The following is a 21,538-nucleotide window of genomic DNA, read 5'->3' on the forward strand; positions in this document are numbered from 1 at the left end:
TTGAATTTGAGGCATGAAAGTCAATTTCACAATTATTCCTCGCTACTTGATAATAAGCGTGCGCCCTTATTAGTGACTGGACCATTGTTTACAATTTTATTAAAATTATTTACTGCATCCTATGAACTGAACACTCTAACACCAAGAAAAAAATGGACAACGAAATGCCGTGTTCGTGTTGAAATACAACTTTAGCACAAGAAATGAAGAAATAAGTGATTATCAAATTTATGTACTCCCCGTATTAAATGAGAATTAAATAACAATCGCGCAAGTCCGGCTAGCACATACCCAACACCGTTTCCCCTATTACAGTTATTCACTCGATTTGATAAAAATAATAAAACATCAAAAGTTACACACCACTTTCACGTAAGCTCGGGTATCGGAGGAGTCCTTATATGTGGTCATATCTAAAAAATAGACGTACGTTGTCCAAACCCGGTAAAGTTAATTTCTTTGCCAATTTACTATTATGAACTAATTTTCACTATGAAACATTTAAAATTATACCTTTTTACTATAAAAACATTCAGTTTTCGTAGAAGCGATTATATGAGTAAGGGTTCAAAAGATTGCTCCAGTCGAAACAAATTTTTCTTACCAATTTAGAATGTCCAAATACTATTACTATTAACGACCGATCTTTGCCGAGAAATTTTGAAAATTGGAATTTTTTTCCCTACAACGAGTTTTCAGAACAGCACGCTATATGGTGAGCGATTAAAAAGGTAGACCAACCCAAACCATTTGCAAAAGCGTTCGTCCTTCGATCAAAGCATGTCAATATACTAAATTTCATTAATACATATCAAAAATTGCGACCTGTATAGATTGAACACAAATTAACGTGGACAGACATCAAACGTACAGACAAGGTTAGCATAATAAAAAATGGGTCTATTTTAAGCCCTTCTGGGTGTTACGTACCTCCGCACAAACTTAATATACCCTATACCACTAGTAGGCTAGAAAGACCATGAAAAAAAGGCTTGAGTGTATCTGTATATAGATGAGAAACTAGTTACGTACATGTATATAAATATTTTAATGTATCATTGTTTAAATTGTATGACTTTTTGCATTTTGGCGGAAATTAAATGTTAATATAATTATAAGTTTAAAAACTATACGCAAACAAATATATTTTTGTATACTCATCTATTATTTAACAAACTCAAAAATTCTTATACCACATTGTAGATATGTAAAGCAAAAAATGAATTAAGGTAGCTCATATTTTGACAAATATCTGAATAGAAGAAGAGAAATATAGTAATTTGTAGAGTTTGGAAATATGAGGAAAACAAATTTAACCAATGGCCGAAAATAAGTAATAAACCTTCAGAAAATCGAAATACAACTCACTCATTAGGCTTTGTCCAAGTTCAAATTATTTATTTGATTTCATTTTATTCGTAATTGGGTAAACTGCAGCCAGAAAAATTGCTTCTTAGACTAGTTATAAGAAGATTTAAAAAAGGAATATAAGTGTACAATCTACGACAGCCGCGTTGGATGTTAGCATTTATAATTTAAGTACCAAGAATTTCAAGTTAATGCACTTAAATATAAATCCTACCAAAACAATGGAAAAAAGTTAGCAAAGAGTGATGGTGGCATCTTAAACGAAGGTTCATTCCTAATTAACCTTCAATATACCTCGTCACGTTCACAATCGATTGAGTTTCATAGCAATAAAAGTATAAATCTTCAAGGACTACTTAAAGAGAACCAAAGAGCTAGATATACTATCTAATACGTGTTTACTTTGTTTTGGCCACTTTTTCGCTTGAAAAAGGCATTTGCTGGGAAAAATTGGTACAATATACATATATTAATCAAAATATTTTCCTTCATTTCCTACAACATTTGATGGAAAGCATAATATAGTTTGGGATATACGGGGTACTTTCTTTTGGCAACCAAAATACTACTCGCATTTTAAAGGAATCATTGAAAGCAAAGTCCTTTCCAACTTTATATATATAAAGATGTACATAACGCACGATATTAAAAAAAAAAAACAGTGTTGGAGAATCCATCAAATTTATCAATTTAATCAAGCAATGTGAAAAAACAATAAGAATATCTTTTGAGAGACCAACGTAGACAGTATTTTCGTTATCCGTTTACTCTCTTCGCAAAGATAATATTTAAAACTCCAATTCATTTTGAACACGGCCAATAGATGAACTGTTGAAGCTATCACCAATTTCCCCCTGGTTTCCAGGCTGCAACGATGAGTAAAAAAAAAAAAAACGAAATCTAAAATGTATTATAAAATTAGGCATGGTGACCACAGATATCTTCGTGTGTTTAACGTCTGCGTCTGGTATGAAGCCTTAATCAGACGTGTTGCCTACAATCATAGGCAATCAATTAGTAGACTGACAACCCCACAGGAAGAGAGACCCCCGTTGAAGGGGGCCTCGCTAACTTGATGTCACAAGATTCATTTATTGTGTGTGACTTAATAAACCCTCTCTGGTCAGTGTACCAAATTTCATCAAAATAAGACAGACTTCAGACGGGCAGAAGGACAGAAGAGCTTAGGTACAGGAACATTTTTTGAATTGATGGGTATAATAAACCCTTATGTGTGTTACACACATCTGCACAAACTTATTTTACCCTGCACCACAAGCGGTGTAGGGTATAAAAGCTAAAACAAGCAGCGTGTAGAGGTGCCATGAAAACAACATTTTATATTCATTAAATTCCAATAGCACAACCGCTAACATATGGCATATTACAGGAAGTAATTTTTTCCTGCCTACTTGCTTATTGCAAATTTACTTTGCTAAGAAAAAGTGCAATCCAATATATGCTTTATATCAATTGCAGGTCTAACCTAACTACGGATTACTGTTGAATGTAACAATGAAAGCATTTAGAAGCACCGCAATGGAGCCAAAGTTTGCTTAGTAATACAAATTAATAGTAATAAAGGCTATAAAATAATTTAAAATGTACAATTTGTTTAAATTGCGACAATGAATGAACAATCTTTTTCAAACAAACCGCAATAGGATTTCAGATTTTATTATACTAAATTAAAATGATTTAGAAAAAAAATTTTGTAAATATCATGCAAATGAATATTTGAAACTTATCACTTCCCTTAAAGCGGAGGAAACCGACGCAACACAACATAAAATAAATAACAAAATTATATTCGGTTGTGATCGAATCTTTTGTAACCATCACCGTTGCCCTAAAAAAGGAAAATAAAAACCAAAAGAACTACATTTTCACCATCTAGAGTATCGAGTTTTTGTCTTTTGAAAAGTTTAGGTCACTTTCAAATTCTTTTGTAAATTTTTTAAGCAACATCTACACTTTGGCTAAGGGGATAATATTTACCACAGATACTACACAGTTGTGCAGACGGACAGATGGACAGACGAACAGGCGGACGTATTTAGATGCATTTCAAATTAGCAGCTGACCATAGCTGACGCTATAATACTGCGTAGGCGTGGTCAATTTTTTTGCATTTTTCTAATGGTACTTCAGCATCGCCCATAGAATCAAATTTTTGTATGATTATTAGCTGCAGTTTATGAGTAAGGATCAAAAAACCAATTATAGTGTAGGCTTGTCCTTCAACCGATTTCGTCCATTTTCAACACCAGCTTGCATGCAACAACTTCCAATATTTCTGCTAAATTTAAAGTCTCTAGTTTAGTGCGGTCAGGAGGACAGTTCAAAGACGAACTCATATAACCGTTCCTACGAAAGCTCAATCTTTATATAGTAAAAGGGTATAATTTTTAATATTTCAAGGGGGAAATTACTTTATAACAATAAATGGACATAGAAATCAGCCGTACCGAATTTGAATCACATAGGTCTATTCTTTGTGTACCAACATGCATGTACACTGCTTTCAGGAAAGTATGCCTTTGTCTGAAAATACATGTATGTATTATTACCAAAAAGAGTGTATAACTCTCTTGAGTGTAAGCTTAAATGTGCGCACACTACATTTTAGCATTTTATTGTCAGATGTTACTCGGCATATCGCCTTTGCCATCAAATCGTATGTTTCTCCTCTCCAACATGGCTTTCGAAAAGGAAGATCTACGGTCATCAATCTATTAGAGCTTACTTCTCATGTTTTCAAGGCTTTTTCTAGTGGCTCTCGCATTGATATGTTGATTTAAGCGAAGCACTTGATTTGGTTAACCATAACTTACTTATCTTTAAACTCCAAGCCTCTTTAAACTCCTAAGTTCCTATGTGCCCAGCAGATCATTCAGGATTTTGTTTAACTTCATTACCTCCAACGAATTCCCCGTGACATCTAGCGTAACTCAAGACAGCGACTTAGGACCCATTTTATTTAGTTTATACATTAATGATCTCCCATCGGTGATTAATTCCAACCAGATCTTAATGTATGCGGATGATTTGAAACTGTTTTCTTCTTTCTTCGTAGAATCGCAATCACATCAGCTTTAAAGTGACTTGAATAATTTGGTTGCATGGTGCCCTTTGACCCTTCTGAAACTAAATCGAAATAAGTGTAAGAAGCTTTCCTTCTCAAAAAGAAAGTCATTCATTACTCAGTATTTCATTGATTAGCACAAGTTGGAGGACGTCGATAGGGGTTCTTTTTGACCATAGATTACGATTTAACTTGCATATTGAGCTCTCGTTAAGCAAAGCTACGTCCGCGTTTGGTTTTATAAAGAGGTGGAGCAAAGAGCTTTATGGTCCTTATATTACGAAAAGGCTGTACATGTGTTTGGTTATACCTATACTGGAGTATGCCTCTGTTGTGTAGTCTCTTTCATATAAGTGCTATGTAGATTCAATTGAATCTGTTCAAAAGCCATTCTTGCTGTTTGCCCTAAAGAATTTGGGTTGGGAGCCGATTGCCTCTCTTCCACCCTATGAAAATAGATTGCTTCTATTATCCTTACCGTCACTTAAGAAACGTAGATTTGTTCTTGGGGTTTCCTTCTTCTTTCAAAGTTATAAATGCTACTATTGACTCGCCCGCATTACTTCGTGAGATAGGCTTTAATGTCCCCAAGCGCTTCTCTAGGCACTTTACATTGGTTAAGCTTAGTCAATGTAGAATGTTTGCAGAAACCTAAATGATGTCTATCACTTATTCTCATTAACGGACTCTTTAAAGTCCATTAAAGCACCATTGCTTAATACGCGCGATTTACCTATGTCGTACTTAAATTAACATTTCATTCTTAATATCTCATTTTTTATTTAAAATAATATTATGTTGTTAACGTGTTGGTTACCAAGCGTATGCATGTTTGCAAAAGTTTAGGGGTTCACTTGCAGCCTGGATCTGTTCTTGTTGTGGGTGTGCATCTGTGCTAGCCATGTAGATGCTTTTTTCTTTTTTTTTCTCTCTCTTTGTATTTATTTATACATGAATTATAATTTTTAACTTTTTAATTTATTTTTAAACTTATTTTGTTATTATTATTCTTCTTTTTTTTCTTCCTTTTTATTATATACTAGTTTTAAAACAATTAGTACAAGATTTTATATTAAGACGCACTGAATTCGACTGTAATTTTCTTTAGTTGAATTTCATGTATAAATGGGTAAAATAAAATCAATAAAAATAAGAAAGTAAAATTCTATCTTAGGCTTTTTGTTTTCTTTGCTGACTGCACTTTTTTGCAACAATTGAGTTCACGTCGGCTACAATTGCTTCGCCTTGTGTGACTGCGCTTAAGACAAACTCTAAGAACTGCATCTTCCTGCTGTAGAAAACTGACTTCGAAAGTAAAACGACCATCAATGAAAGATTCTCCAAATTTTAGATATAGGTTACGCTCCTGTCTTGTCATTTCGTGTGCAACATATCGCCGTGTAGTTGAGTTGCGTGGTCATGATTTTCTCCAAGTGAATACACCTGCCGTTTGTCATGTTCTCCTCCCTTTTTTTGCTCTGTATAAGAGTAGTCATTATCTCGGACGGCTGTTAAATATTAAGGAAGAAAATAAGAAGAATTATGCTTAAAGTAATTATTTCGGTTTAGTTTTAGTAAACTTGAGGCGTTTCCTTAAATTGCTAATAAAAATGCAAATTATATACAATAAATTTGTATTTTATACATCAATTAAATGAAGTGAAAATATAAAAATGTAAGAGCTAGGAACCTAATCAAGAACCTCAAAGGTAAGAATTATGCAGTAAACAGTCTATTAAGTGTGTGCATTGCCTTGTAAAGCGATCCAACTGCGGAGAGTATATAATAAACAATCAGGTGTTACTTGTCTCTTTATCGCCTTTATGTCTAGCGTTTATTATTGTTATTAATTATAAGTAAATTCAAGTAAGTATACGTAAGTGGAATATTAAAAATCAAGGGGTCAAAACTTCAGCAGATAATGAAAGTAATTTTAATATTAAATTCTAAGGCTTGCCATTTTAGTTTAGAGATATTAATTTAGATAGATTAATATTTTCATATATCTAGCAAGTATTAGATATCCCACACCACATCGCCTGATACAATCATTCACTCATTTTCGTAATAATACACGAAAAATTATACATTATTTTTATGTAAACGCATAATTTCTTGAAAGCCCTGATAGTGTACGATGCTCAAACATCAACGTGGTGCAAATTTAGCAAATTGAATTTATTTGTCGAAGCATTGGTTTTCTAGTATACCCCATAGTAAATCGATGTGATTCAAATTCCATACGCTTAATTTGCTAACAATGATTTTTTATCACTAAAAATTAGGCTTATAAAGGGTTATTTGTGATTGGAATCCATATATGGGTTGGGATCCAAAAAAAAGAGCTACATGGTCCAACTACGATAAAGTTAATTTTTATATCAATTTATTATAATGAAGAAATCATCATTCATCAAGAAATATTGAAACTTAGCCCTTTTTACCATATGCAAGTTCAAGTTCCGCATGAACGGTGGCCCCAACCGCTCTAAACCTTTCACACCAATTTAGAATGCCGAAATACTTCTACTTAGCCACTTTTGTCGAGACATTTTCAAAATTACAATTTTTTCCCATATAACGACTTTTCAGAATAGCGCTTTATATGGGAAGTGGTCGAAAAAGTGGACCAAAGTACACCAAATTTCATCAAAATATCTCAAAAATTGAAACCTGTAGTTTGAACAGAAATATGCAAGGACAGACATCAGACGGACAGACGGACAAACACTTAGATCAATTCTGAATCGATTGCTATAATAAAAGGGGAGTCCCTCTTAAGCCTTTCTGCATATTACAAACGACCGCACTAAGTCAATATACCCGGTACCACAAGTGATGTAGGATTTTAAAAAAAAGCAATGGTGCTTACTGTGAATGGTTGTTATTAGGCGTAAATTCGGTCCGTGTAACTATTATATTGGCTTTTATATACAGCGATCAATTGCTACAAAGATCTACGTCGACAAACGCTAATAAGCGAGAAACGCCGTCTCTTACGAAAACCGGTGAGGAATTTTTTATATATCCGATGGACTTGCCGTTCAGAATAGAAGGTCTTAACAAATTCCTACGTGCACTATTCATTGCTTTTACGGGGTTTTCGCCACCAGCAAAGTTCTTTCGTCTCGGGGTTAAATGATTTTAAATCGTTATTAATAATATAATTAAAGAGAACTTATTTCTTCCTGTTTTATTAGTTAATCTAATTAATAGCCTGAGCACGGAGGCAACTGTATGCGAAAGATTTTGTACTCAACGAAATGTGTGACGGGGTCCACACGCATTTCGTGGTTAGAAAGAGAAACTGATGCTGCTGGGCCCACCCAATCTTAATGAAAGCAATATTAGCAGAGTATTATTTCCGAAACACCTTAACGCAGCGAGTGTGAAATTTTTCAAAAATGAATTTTTTTTTTTTTATGTTATTCATTTTTAATAAAAAAAAAATGATTTACTAAAGAAATCACCCAATTCGTAAATCAATTCGCACAATTAAGATAACTGCTCTCCGCGTGTACACCACGCTCCAGAGAAAATTTTTATTGCAGGGAAAGAATTGAACACTACGTATGCAATGTAAAATAAGGCAAAGATTAAAAATGATAAACATTTCAAAAACAGTTAGATAGCACGAGATCGTTATTTTGATTGGTTAAAGATAGCGCTTGCAACCTTTTTCGAAACATAATCGAAGCTGGATATAAGTACTTACTATGTCTACCTCTGTGTAGTATTGTCGGCAAATCTTTCTTTCAATTTCACTTTCAATGTCATTTTCATTACAATTTTCCAAATCCCACTCCTCAAACGCCTTATCCGGTGTATCATCCAAGATTTCAGTATTCATATGTATATTCTTCGGTTTTTCTAAGTCACTACCCCTGTCCATAAGAATAATACAATGGCATGAAGTTAGCCCACTATCCGTAGCCCATATTTTTATTTTTGCTAACGGGTGGAATATGTTCACGCTTGCTTCGTGCTTCTGATGAGATAACTGCTAATTGATCGATGTTGAAAGAATAACAAAATGATGAGGCCAAACACTAATCAAACATAAAAAAAAGAGAAATCACGCTCGAAATTTTCCCGCATTTTGTAGAATTCTTCATAATTAATTTAGCCTCTTATGTGCATGGGAAGCGCATATTTGGGCTATTTTTGCGGCGATAAAAAAAAATTTAGTAATGAAATTTTGATGAAGTCTTTTGACAGGTTTGACGATTTTTCAACATGTATTTGAAATCTGTAGCTACGTGATGTCTGTCGACTTGGCTATTGATTTTTCCAGTGTTTGTACTGTAACTGTACATGAGAGCCAGTAACAACAACATCGTTTTTTTGGTTGTGATCATAACTAAAGTGTAATTTTGTTTTATATGTGCTTGCTTCCTAATGTTTTTTGATTTGAATACCTATTTTATTTTTTTTTCACTTCGCAATAAACCGTAAGTTAGCAGGGACACAAGCCCTAAAAATGTGGGTTCTCTCGGCGGAATATCTTCACTGCGGTAACACGATTTCGCTTCTTCTTTCAATTTTCTGCGTTATCATCACTTTCATTATCACTGGTTGCTTCCTGCATTCCGGACGCTGCTGCCTTAGGATCTCCCAACTAACAATCGCTCATCATTATGGTTGTACATATGCTGTGCAACTGATCGCGAATGGGTTAGAAGCCAAGTCGTTCATTGCTTTGACCGGTTTGGGTCATTTTTTAATTCTTTTGCAAAATTTTTAGGCGATATCTTCATTTTTGCGAACGGGAAAATGTTCACCACAGATAGTACGCGATTGGACAAATGGACAGATGGACAGAGTTATGAAAAAGCAAACATTTTGATGTACTCTAAAGTTGAGTAAAGTCAATTGTTCCCGTTTCCGTTCAGCTACTAGAGCATCGTCCACAGAATACACGGTCAAATTTTTGTAGATCTATCTGCAGTAGCTTACGACTAATAATTTTGATTCCTTCTGAAAACCAGTGGTGTTTTCAGATTACATGGAGTACATGGGTCTTCCTCTCGACCGATTTGGCCCATTTTCAATAACAACCAGCGTATAGGAGCTTTCAATGTTTTTACCAAATTTGCAGAAAACATTTACAACAGAGCTTGCAGAGACGGATAGACAGAAATCCTTTAATCGAATCAGGATGTGATGCTGATCAAGAATATTTATAATTCGTAGGATCTTTGATGCTTCCTTCGGCACGTTGCAAACTTTTTGATAAAATGAATATATCGCTCGTGCTCCGGTGATAGGTATAAAAAAGCTGCTGAATCATTTTGATAACTAATCATTATCACAATAATCATTTGTATCCTTTACATAAAATATAATTTCATAGTTCACTAATATTATTGATTGCCACACAATACGGTATGTAAACACATTTGCTATAAATATTGAAAGACAGCTGCAATTCATTGACAGTGTCTTTTTAACATACATCTTAAAATAACTTTTAAAGAATAGAAATATTTAAAAAAAAACAAATGTTTGAAGATATTCCTCTAATTTATATGAATGTGAAAATATTGAAATTTTGGTCGTTTCTTTTTGAAAAGAATTGGCGACGCTACATATGCCTACCAACCACTACGTTTTTGGTGTTCACTCAGTTCGTGTACATGTTTAAAACTAACGAGGGCATCGACTCAATTATACGAAACTCATATATGCTTGTATTATGGTTTAATACAATCTTAAGGGCATATATTATGATTTATGATAATGAAAAATATCAACAAGTTATCTATGATTTGGTAGAATTATTCTATGATTTAAAGGTGAGATTACTGCATTTCCTAGCAGCAATCGAGAGATGAGAGTTGTACTGTTTTGATATTAAATATATATAGAAATCAAAGGACGATTACGTAAAAGATCTTTTATTGGAAGTCAATTCGAAAGGGATAATAATGGCTAGAGGCAATTTATTTTTGGGTCTGCTTACTTGTATTGGCTTTGGCGTTTATCCTTCATTAGCAGTGGACAGAGGTAAATGCGACTTTGTTCATTGTTATGCACATTGTTTACTATACTTTATAGTTACATTCTCATTTATATATATGAATAAATTTAGCACAAAAAAACTTATTTATACTTCAAGGAGGAAAAGATGTATTTTTAATGCATTATTATCTCCGAGGTCTTAAAGAGACGTCGATAGGTCCACCACGAATGCTGAGAAAAGGTTCTGAATGGTTTGCGAATTTTCCGCGAAAAAGACTTTCTTCGCTTTACAGTTCAATCGTGAATTTTCCTCTTTTTATTTTTTTTTAGTCTACGTTTATTATAGTTAGTAATTAATAATAATTCCATTATATAATGATAATCATTACCACAACTAATAGTTACTGTGTCAGTAAAAGCATAGAAAGTCTGTCGGCACAACCGTCAACAACGGTAAAGATTAACTACATCACCATACACTACATTATGAGTACATCATACCATATAAAAAATAAAGCCAAGGTCCTGATCTGGTTATAGATTATAAAAAATTAAAAAGATTTCCGATGTTAAGATATGTCGGAAGATTGGACTATCATATCTCCGCTTTTTGAAGATGTAACTGCCTCACTTGTTTACGGCAACTTGCAAACATAACCTAACTTGTCATATACATACGTTCGCTCCATACAATATGAGCGGCACACGAAAGCGTTTAGTTAGTCTTAACTTGGCGAAGATTGCAACATAAGATGAGAAGAGCCATAACCTTCTCATAATATTATGAATACGCGTTGAAGTGAACTTTGCAGAGAAAGCAGTGCATTTAACTATTGATTTTATTTTAACATTAAGTCAGGCGAGATCAACTAGTATCCACCTGCCTACCACTTCACCTAACACAGTTATTCACTCGTTTTGGTAATAATACACCAAAAGTTACGCATTATTTTCTTGCAAAAGCATACTTTTTATGAGAAGTGCCCCATATGGAGGAATTCTTGTAAGTAGTGGTATCCACACAAGAGACCTTCGTGGTCCAAATTCGGTAAGGTTAATTTCTATGTCAAATTACTATTTAGAAGTAATTTTCACCGCATTAAAAATTATATCTTTTTTCTATATAAAGATTCAGTTTTCGTAGGAACGGTTATATGGGAGAGGGTTCAAACAAGGTTTTGTCGACAAGCTTTAAGAACTGAATTTTTTTCATATGACAACTTTTGAAAATAGAGCGTCATATGAGGAATGATCGAAAAAAAGCAATCCAAACTTTTTTTGAATGGAGTTCGTCCTTGGGTCAAACCACGTCAGTGTACCAAATTTCATCAATATATCTCAAAAAATGCTATCTGTATGTAGCCTGAACAAAAATTTACTTGGCAGACCGACAATAGACGGAAAATATTTCTAAATCGATCGGTATAATTAAAGGTGGGTCTATTTTAAACCCATATGCACATTACATATGTCCATCCAAACTTAATGTATCCTGTAGCACAAGCGGTGTAGTATATCAAGACATGAAAAGCAAAGCTTAAATAATGTGGGTGCTAGGGATATCCTTTGGCTTTTACATCTAAATTAGAACCCTACCTATCTGCCCATCAGCGCTCAACCAAGAGTTAAATTTAAAAACAAAAGTTCATGACCGCACCAGCAAACTCAATGCGGACTGGCACACCTCCCAGGCTTGGAGAAGACGTTTAAATTATAAATTTTTCATAAAATGGGAGAGAACTTTAGCTTATAAATGTTTACATATATAATTATATATATCATATATAATCATTGCTGTTACTATGGCTTCACTTTTGCTTGCGTTCAACTTTAATTTATTCAAGTCGGACCAGAAAGTGGTAAGATCAAAATCTTAATTTCTTCACTGAAGCACACATGTCCAAATCCACAAGTCCAAGCTAGCGCGAGAGATAGAATTGTGCATCATCAGCACATAAGTGAATGTTGCAACCACGACAATATGCAAAGGCGTTAAATAAGACAGGCCCCAAAATTGAACCTTGAGGTATACCAGAAGAAATCATTCTTAGTTCTGAAGAAGAATCGCCAACAATCACACGTGGATGCCGATTTCCCAAGTAAGATGTAATCAAATTCATCGCACACGAGCTGAAGGCAACATAAGATTCAGTCTTTTGCAGTCATAAGTTGTGGTCAAGAATATCAAAGGCCTTAGAGAAATCAATCAAAGCGCGAACGAATATATTCCATATATTGACCCCTGGCGTGTTGCAACTGTGACCAGACGTACGAGCTTTAATTGATTAGTGTAAACTAACTTCTAAATACTCAAAATTTACTCCAATTGGATCAGTCGTTAGGCGCTCAAGGGCTATTGGTAGAGCAGGAAAATTGCTAATTGGCCGAAAGTTTTTAGGAAGATAAAAGGATACTTTTTTCCCAATCAGAAGTAGCCCCCTTTCTTTTGTTTTTTAGCTTCCAAAGAAAAACCTTGCAATTCTTTGGTCGGCTTATGCAAGTTTGTAGTATTTTGACGATTTTCATCAAATTTATTTTTATTTATTTAATGTGTAAACATATTTACAAAATGAGAGTTTGAAGAGGCTACCAGATGACTTACATGAAATTTGAATCCGCGACCTTTGAGTTCTTAGTCCCGCGTGCGGGTTAATCACGTAGCTGAGAGTTTGCTTTCGCTTTGCAATTCAGGAGGTTTTGTCAAACGGCTGAAAAGGAAAGCGAAAACTGCTTTTTCATAGGGGATTACCACTAGCTTTTCGTTCAAACCTATTATTTCCAACTTCTTCTCTGTTTCTCTTTTTCCTTTAACCTCTTCACAGTACATGTGGCAAGCCTTCTTTATAGAATGCAAGCACTATTAATTTACTTTTTGAAAACGCAGCTGATTTCTTAGACTTATTTTTCAAAAGTTGTAATCAAAGTGACAAACGTTTTGCATTATCAATTTTTTTAAAAGAAGAATAAAAGATTTCGACAGCTATTATAAAAAGCGGAAGAAACAAATTAAGAATAATAAGGCTCCCTTACGATGTCTGCTCCGCAAAATGAGGACGATATGGTTGCATGCCCATACAACAAATCACATATGATGCTACGGAAAAGTTTGGCTAAACATCTAGTTAAATGCCGTCCCAATTATCTCAATGTGGAGTTGCAGAAATGTCCCTTCAATAACACGCACTTGGTCACAGATGCGGAATTCATTAACCATGTAAATATTTGTCCCGATCGCAAATTGATTACTCAGTACAATTGTGTACCGAAATTGGAGGACCATCCCCAGCATAAACCCATCGAGACTGATGAAAATTGGGATAATACTGAAGTTGAAGACTATGATCCAAAAAAGTATCTTGAGAATGCTCGTGTTTTGCGACAACCGGAGGGTGCGTGCCCCTCGGCGCGAAATGAATTTATTAAAAAGGAACGACAACGTTTGGGATATGACGACGATGGTCCAAATTACTCACGTGAATCATGCAAACAAGAGGAAACCGATCAAGGAAAATCTACGCCCCCACCGCCACCACCACCCATTATTAGTGATTGGCCAGCTTTCAGCCGAAGTGAAACGACTTCAACAAATTTAAAAACGCCCCCTACTCTTTCTCGTGAATACTCCCCTTCCCCTGGTGAGAAATCCTACAGGGATCGTTCGCCCTTGCCTGGTCGTTCCCGTCGAAAAGCACGAACACCTCGCAACCGTAGTAAAATTCCGTACAAACGTGATAAAGACAAAGATGGCATTGGAATTTGTACCCGTACCTAGACCGTACAGTAAATAAATTCACTGATGAAATGTGTTTACCCCTCTTCCATCCCTTTTAATGTAATAATATATATGCGTACGTGTGTTTAAAACGCAATTTGTACCAAAAGTTAAAACATAATCTGTAAAACTTTGCATATATTTAAAACGTAGACCAGTATTAGCAAAATTGAAATTACTTATGTATAAATTAAAAAGCTTTATTTTTCTTTAAATTGATGTGTAATATTGTAGAATAAATAAATTGGGGAAAACGCAATAACTTCTGTTAAGTGAGAATCATTATGGTGCGAACATTTTCGAGTTGTTAGTTTGCATTCCCATAAACTGAAAGGATCAGCAAAATTTTCATACAACTGAATTATATCATAAAGATTTCTATTTAAGTTTTTGATGACCTTAGTGGCAAGTACATTGGTGCCTACCAACTCAGAAACAGCATCAAGAGTAGTATTTTACACTCGGCCAATTTCGAGGCAAATATTTTACTTTGCAAATATTTGAAAATATTTAAATTTTTATCTTTTCTTCCACCTCCTTAAGCAGCACTCCACTTGTAATTGAATAGCCATGCACATGTCGTAACACCCGAGTACTTTGTCTGAATTGTTCGCTGGTGGCTCTTCCAGTAGACAATCGCATAGGAAGCGCGAAAATAACTTTTGAAGACCATGTTCTCATTCGGATATCATTTTTGCCGTTCTATTTCAGAATATATTCGCAAAGATTGAAAATTATTGTAAACCTTATCCTTGCTAACTGGTAAAACAAGAAACCCAAAATCGGGTTTACGAGGGTAAACCTTCTAAATGAATAATATTGAAGTTTTATTTTCGTTAAAAATAAATGTTTCAACTGAACAACGAAGCAATTACTTTCAATTTGGTCGCAATCTTTTGCTAGCTACTATTACTCCTTCTCTCTCTTTTTAGAACTTTTCAGTTTCCAGAACAAAGAGAATAAAGAGAATAGAGAAAATATATTAAGACATTCCACAGATTCGACCTTCTTTTTGTACCCTGTTCTTTTCAAATGATTCCAAACTGTTACGTGGTTGGTGTTTAGTGCCTCCGCTATTTCCTGACAGTTTACGTGCCGTTCTCGCTCTTCTCTCTCTTGCAGAATTCATTCGGCTTTTTCAATGATTGCGAGATGCATGTTTGAGATCGAAATCTCCGGAACAGAATCGAGAAAACCACTTCTGAATCCTTCATTCACTCAGAGCATTCCCACCCAGTATGCCTAATATTTGGCTTAACTGATACCCCAATCCCCGATAGTGGTTTTTTGGTTGCTCTCTGTAAAAATAATTAATAAAAATGTTTGTTACATTTTCCAACGAACCAATTCGAAATAAAATCAGAAGAAACTATAATTAATTCAGGCGAGAACATAAATGTAAATAAAACCGTAAGGGTTAAAAAAGCATTGCGTAATATGTTCGACAAAGAGATGAGCTCTCTTATTTTAATATTCTTCATATTTTATTATTATTATTATAATATTCTTCTAAACAAACATGTGCATATATATACACAAACAGTATAGGGAGACATATACAGTCTAAAGAGACAGTCTTAGAAATAGTTGAAGTCCACACGTTTGTTTTGATCGATTGCGTATTGTGTAGCTTGTCTCATGAAATGTCATATTAATGAAAATTTCTATTTACTTCCGCATCGTCAACTATTTCTCATACAATAAACGCGTAGTATTAGTAGTTAATATAGAAGGTTAAAAAATGAGCCCGGGAAGTATCCATCGAACAGGGAAGATGCAAAAAAATTTGTAAAAATAATTATTTGCCAACATGACCTTCCTTTACATATTGCGTAGTTTATAGCGACAACCGTCGAACTCTTACAAATGTGCATAAACCCCAGATTTCGTTGTTGGCACACATTTTAGTACTGACTCCATTTTCTTGAATTTGGCAAGAGAGAGTTATGCCAAAATAGTTAATACGATCAACAGCATGCGCCAGAAAGCAATACGAAAAGAATGTGCAATTTCTTGACGAAATCACTTAATACGGTTTGTTTACCCTGCACCCCTCGTGCTACGGGATATATTAAGTTTGTGCGAACGTATGTAACACGCAGAAAGGCTTAAAATAGACCCACTTTTTAATACACCGGTCAATTCAGAATCATTTTCAGAATCGACCTAAGCCTGTCTATCTGCCTGTCCGTCTGATGTCTGTCCATGTATTTGGTGTTCAAACTACATGTCGCAAGTTTTTAGATATTGTGATGAACTTGACTAACTAATAGCATTACCACATTTCAAATTGCGTTGAAAACTTTGGACCGGCTGGGCCAATTTTCTTAACATCCTTTATTGTTAGGGCAGAAAAATTTAGGTTTTAATATTTCACGATGAGAATTGATGCCAATGATTAATTGTCCTGAATTTTAAACATCTTGATCGCTACCATTCTTATGGAAAGTACCGTTTATTTGCAATTTTTATTTTATTTTTTTTATTTATTTTTAATTTTTAATGGACTGTTCCATAATAGCAAATCCATATGAAAACAGAGCATAACTTTCGTGTTCTATGGTAAAAATAAGAATTGTGTGAGACAATTTGTTGTAGGGTATTCCTAGTCCGACTATAATGCTTTCACTTGTTTTTGTTTCATTCGTTTTCGCTTTAAACTTCTGGGATTCTAATTATGAATTCGTCCGGGGAACTATAAATATCGCCGCTGCTTCCGTGAAACCAAAAGGAAAGAAAAAATTCGTTAGAGCCGAAAATTTGTGCTTTTCTTGCAAATTTGCTTGCATTTCTTCTCGGCTTCCTTAATTTCTTCTTGACAGATTCATTTCGACATTTTTGATGTTTTCTTAAATGTATGGCTATCCCCAAAAGCACTTGCACTGGCATTTCGGCACCAAAAGGGCCCAAACTACCCGATATTAAATGCAAAGGGTCATATGGAAAATTGACATATCACGAATGTACGTAAAAGTGAACTGCCTTAGCCTTAAACCGCTTAAATCAGCACGAGATCATCATATCAAGTTTCTCTGGTCTTATCATTTACAAAACAAAAAAAAACCCAATACTAAAACATGAACAGTTTAACTTCAAATAAAAAACGTCAGTTTTGTTTCTGCAAAGACGCGGGACTGTGTATTTTGTTTTTGCCAAGACCACGTGTTCCGAACAGAAGAACATCTGGTCAATTTAAATATTCGTCCTACTCGAAAACCAAAGTTTGGCAGTCTGGACATAGATGGACTAAGCCACAAATTTATTGACTTAGATGGACTAGGCCGCAGATTTATTGGCTTGGTCCACAACCCAAAAAAAAAAAGAAAGTTTGGCAATAATGTTTGATATGAAACGCATCCTTTCTTGTTGGTTTTTTTAATCTGTTTGGAGTTTTCTTCAGATAGTACAGCATTAATTTTAGAAAAGCAAATGTATACGCCCAATGATCGACGTAGATCGTCGCAATTACAGAAATTACTGCCAAGTACTTCCAAAAAAAGGTACAATTTTGAGAGATATTTTTAAAACCCATCAGAAAATGTTTGGCAATGCACTAACATTCTGGAGAACAAACTGGGGCGTGACGAATTTATAAAAATTTGGGATTGTTTGCTACAAGGTTGCGGTATTGAAAGTTTTTAAAATAGAGAGAAACGTTTGCTTCCCTGAAATGCTTTCTTGACGGCTTATTAAAGATGGAACTAACTTAAAGGCAAACTTATCATTTCATAACACTTATGTCTGGGTTTGTAAACACTTCCTAACGAGCATTTAATAGAGATTTTAGAGCGTTGCGTAGATCCATTACGTGTGGGAGATCCAAAATGTATCAGATGGAAAGATTTACTGCCGCCAGTCTTACATATACTTATTGACCGATGAACTCTTATAGCCCACAGCATAATATACTTTTACATAACCACTACGCAGGGATGGGTGCACGCTTACCTCTCTAATTGTAGAACTATATGTGTAGCTGCAAAAAATTCTAATGGCTTAGTTCAAGAATCAATCAAGCACACCAAAGCTTGCTCAATCCGAAGAGTAAGCTCTTGAGCTTTCGTACCATAGAAATTATTTTTAAGCTAGGTTCTCTAATGTCAAGGGCTGACAGTCTCGAAACGGTCTATGAATTTCGCTTTAATATTTTTGAGAAAACTATTCATTATAACGTTCACTCTGGTAGTAGAAGAAAAATGTTTATTTCTGCTGATTACATTAAATATTGTTATTCGTGCGCTTGAGATTTTAATAAATCAAAGATCATTTTTATTGCTTTAATAAATTATAAACCTTGTGAAAACTTTTTATTTTTAATTCTAAAAACTTATTTGTTTAACAAAACATCTCACATTTGTTTCACTTTAATGGACGGCAACCTTCTTTTCTGCCGCGTCTTTATCGCTATCATCCTCATCTTCAATTCGACCGTGAGCGGCGCTCTTTCTTTTTCCCACTGACGAATAAGACAAAATAGTCAAGAACATCCAATATTATTGACTCATCAATCGATTAAAGAATTCTTACACTCCATAGATGCAAATGCGATTCGGAATAAATCCGATTGCGTAGCGGCTGTTCTTATTGCCTTGGCCGCGGGAGGATTCACTTCAATACGGGCTGCGATGCATCCGTGCAAATGAACTGCAGATCCCGGTAGCTTGGAGAGCTGTGGGTTCACTTTCGATAAATCTCCCGGGTGCTGAAGGATGTTGGTCTTCCTAAGTTTGCATATGACCGAACCGAATCATGTATAGCATGGAAGGCGGCAAAACTTTTCGAAGCCGTAAATTATCTCATCCAAATCCTAAACGAAAATTTGAAGGTTTCGTTTAAGGTTCTTCAAAGCCCTCAAGCGTAAATAAACTAATTTAGCGGTTCTGGCACTTGTTTCTGATATGGATTACCCAGCTCAAAGGCACACAGCATGATATTTATAATACAGTCTTCCACGTTGCGCACAATTTCGTTGTGCGACAGATACGCATTGGAAGCGCTACATGCTTATAACATCTAAGAGCTTTATCACAGGCGTTCCCGTAGCTCCCAAAGCTACCAGGTTATAAGATTAGCTATGACGGTTGATTTCCGTCAAAATTCCTATTACCCGAAACTGTGTAGGTGAGAGGAAACAAAGCGTTGTTTATCTGGTATTGAACTTTTATTGTCGGTAATTACATTCAGTTTCTGCACAACAACAACAGTCAACAGTCAACAATCTTTGATATTTAATTACATTTTAAGGAAACGCCGCAGAAAGAAAGAAGACAGGTTTATATACCGTCTGGTTCATTGCGTTTTCCAGAAATAATGTTGCAAACGAATTTCGCGACCTGTCGATGCAAGAACATTAAAAATTCAGGAAGCTGAGAAGCTTCTCAGTAATCGCTTTTCTATTCTCTGTGCCTAATCAGATCACGCAAAAAATTTGTTCTTTTCAGGATTTCGTTTTAAGAAACAGTCTTCCTATACACCAAGCATGTTTATATAGTTTTAAATCCATTTTCAAATCATGCGAACCAATAGTAAAAATGAAAAAATAAATTTTTTATTTACTTTCAACGCAAGTGTTACCTTTTGGCAGCATTATACCAGGAATCAATGAGTACAGTTCACCGTTTTATGAGCTTTGGTATATATTTGAAATGTGCATCACTCCGATAGGATGCTGTATGTATATACCCTACACTAGTCTCATAGTTTCGTTTATACTGTTTGGTGTTGTGATGAGCAAAACCTTACAACATCGTCTACGTACTTTACATCGATTTGCGGATCAACCAAAACTAATTCATGCAGAAATAATCAGTTGCATCAAATATCAAATACGGATTATTAAGTAAGTTTTCGTTGAGTTTGGAATTAAGTTTTCTTCTTCTAGGATTAATTTTCGCATAATTAAAGCTTTATCGAAGCGGTTAACGGTCTTTGCACTTTTATATTTCTATTGGAATTTCTAGCCTTTGGGGCCTTACTCTGCGCTCTATTATTCCTATTAATAATTGTAAGTAAAAGTGGAAAGCCAGCATAAGGCATTTTTTTTCTTTTGTACTCATTCTCAGGTCAACTCGTCCGGACAAGCAATTATAGTTTGCGCCTACATTATAATGATCTTGGCACAAATCTTGGCTCTGTATTGGTACGCTAACGAACTCCGGCAAGAAGTAAAAAGTAATTTTCATTTATTGTGTACTTAAGAAATTTATCCTCAGAACTTTTTTTTAGAATTTTGCAATAGCTGCAGCAGCTTACGAAACTGATTGGTTTACTCATGATACTACCGTGCAAAAATATATTTTACTACTAATATTAAGAGCTCAGAAGCCTTGTTCGGTATTTATTATGTTTTTCAAATCATATAATTATCTTCTTCTTATTTTTGTAAATGTTTCGTCTTCAGATTAAAGTCGGCAACTTTTATCCAATGACTATGGAATTATTTCAATCACTATTAAATGCTTCATATACTTATTTTACTTTATTGAAACGCGTTTACGATTAATTAAAATACTTTTTCCATAAAAAGTCATATGGTTTGAAAGTCAGAAAAAAACTTTGTAATTTTCGCCAAGAGAGAGATCTTGAATTAAATCTAAAATTAATATATGAACTTATGTGAGAATGTGTATGAGAAATTTAATCAAAACTCGTGGAATTCTCAATTTAATAATTAATGTATGTACCTATATTTTTACTAATTGCTATGAAGAAGCTTTGATCGTCTACCGGTCTACTTACAAACGTATTCTGAGACGTCGATAGGCAATCATTTGTTTATTTGTTTTATCCCAAATTTGAAGAGCTTTATCTCAACCATTACTACGAAATGGCAAGTTGGATACGAGATCATAAGAGCAATCAGAAGGAGACCTTTGCCTCCTCTTACAATTAGTTAGCTATCACATCACCAAAATACGGCTGTTTATATACGGAAATCGATTGTAATACAAATACTCATTAATAGAAATAGCTCTACGAAGACAAGAAAAGATGAATATATGTTTAAAATTTGTAACTTCTACAATAAATGCAGCATTAAATCCCTTAGATAAATAAATTTTATTATAATATTAATATATATTAAAGAGGAGAAAAGATAGGGAAAGAAGGGCAAAGAAAGTTCAAAAATATTGTAATGGATGACTTTAATTTTTAGAAGCTCTTGTCCCATGAACGTGTCCACAAATTCTGTCCGTTGAGCATACTTCGGAAACTAAAAAAAGAAACCATAAATCTATTCTACCATGAGTCATAGTAGACTTTCTTTTCTTGTCTTAACAATAACTTGTATATTTTATCATTTTTCTCAACTTCTTGTTTTACGGAGTTAATCGATTTGGCAAATGAAAGAA

At 34.5% G+C, this 21,538-nt stretch overlaps 1 protein-coding gene across 1 annotated transcript; it reads left to right on the plus strand.

The window, feature by feature from the left end:
- Positions 1-9,954: 9,954 nt before the first annotated feature.
- LOC119638258 (odorant receptor 49b) lies at positions 9,955-20,688 on the plus strand. The gene is made up of 7 exons (XM_038034934.1): positions 9,955-10,248; positions 10,321-10,459; positions 19,755-20,025; positions 20,091-20,190; positions 20,249-20,350; positions 20,412-20,519; positions 20,587-20,688. The coding sequence occupies exons 1-7, from the start codon at positions 9,955-9,957 to the stop codon at positions 20,686-20,688; spliced, it is 1,116 nt and encodes a 371-aa protein (XP_037890862.1).
- Positions 20,689-21,538: the final 850 nt, after the last annotated feature.

This window comes from Glossina fuscipes, unplaced genomic scaffold (assembly GCF_014805625.2).
Source record: "Glossina fuscipes isolate IAEA_lab_2018 unplaced genomic scaffold, Yale_Gfus_2 86, whole genome shotgun sequence".
Taxonomy (NCBI): Eukaryota; Metazoa; Arthropoda; class Insecta; order Diptera; family Glossinidae; genus Glossina; species Glossina fuscipes.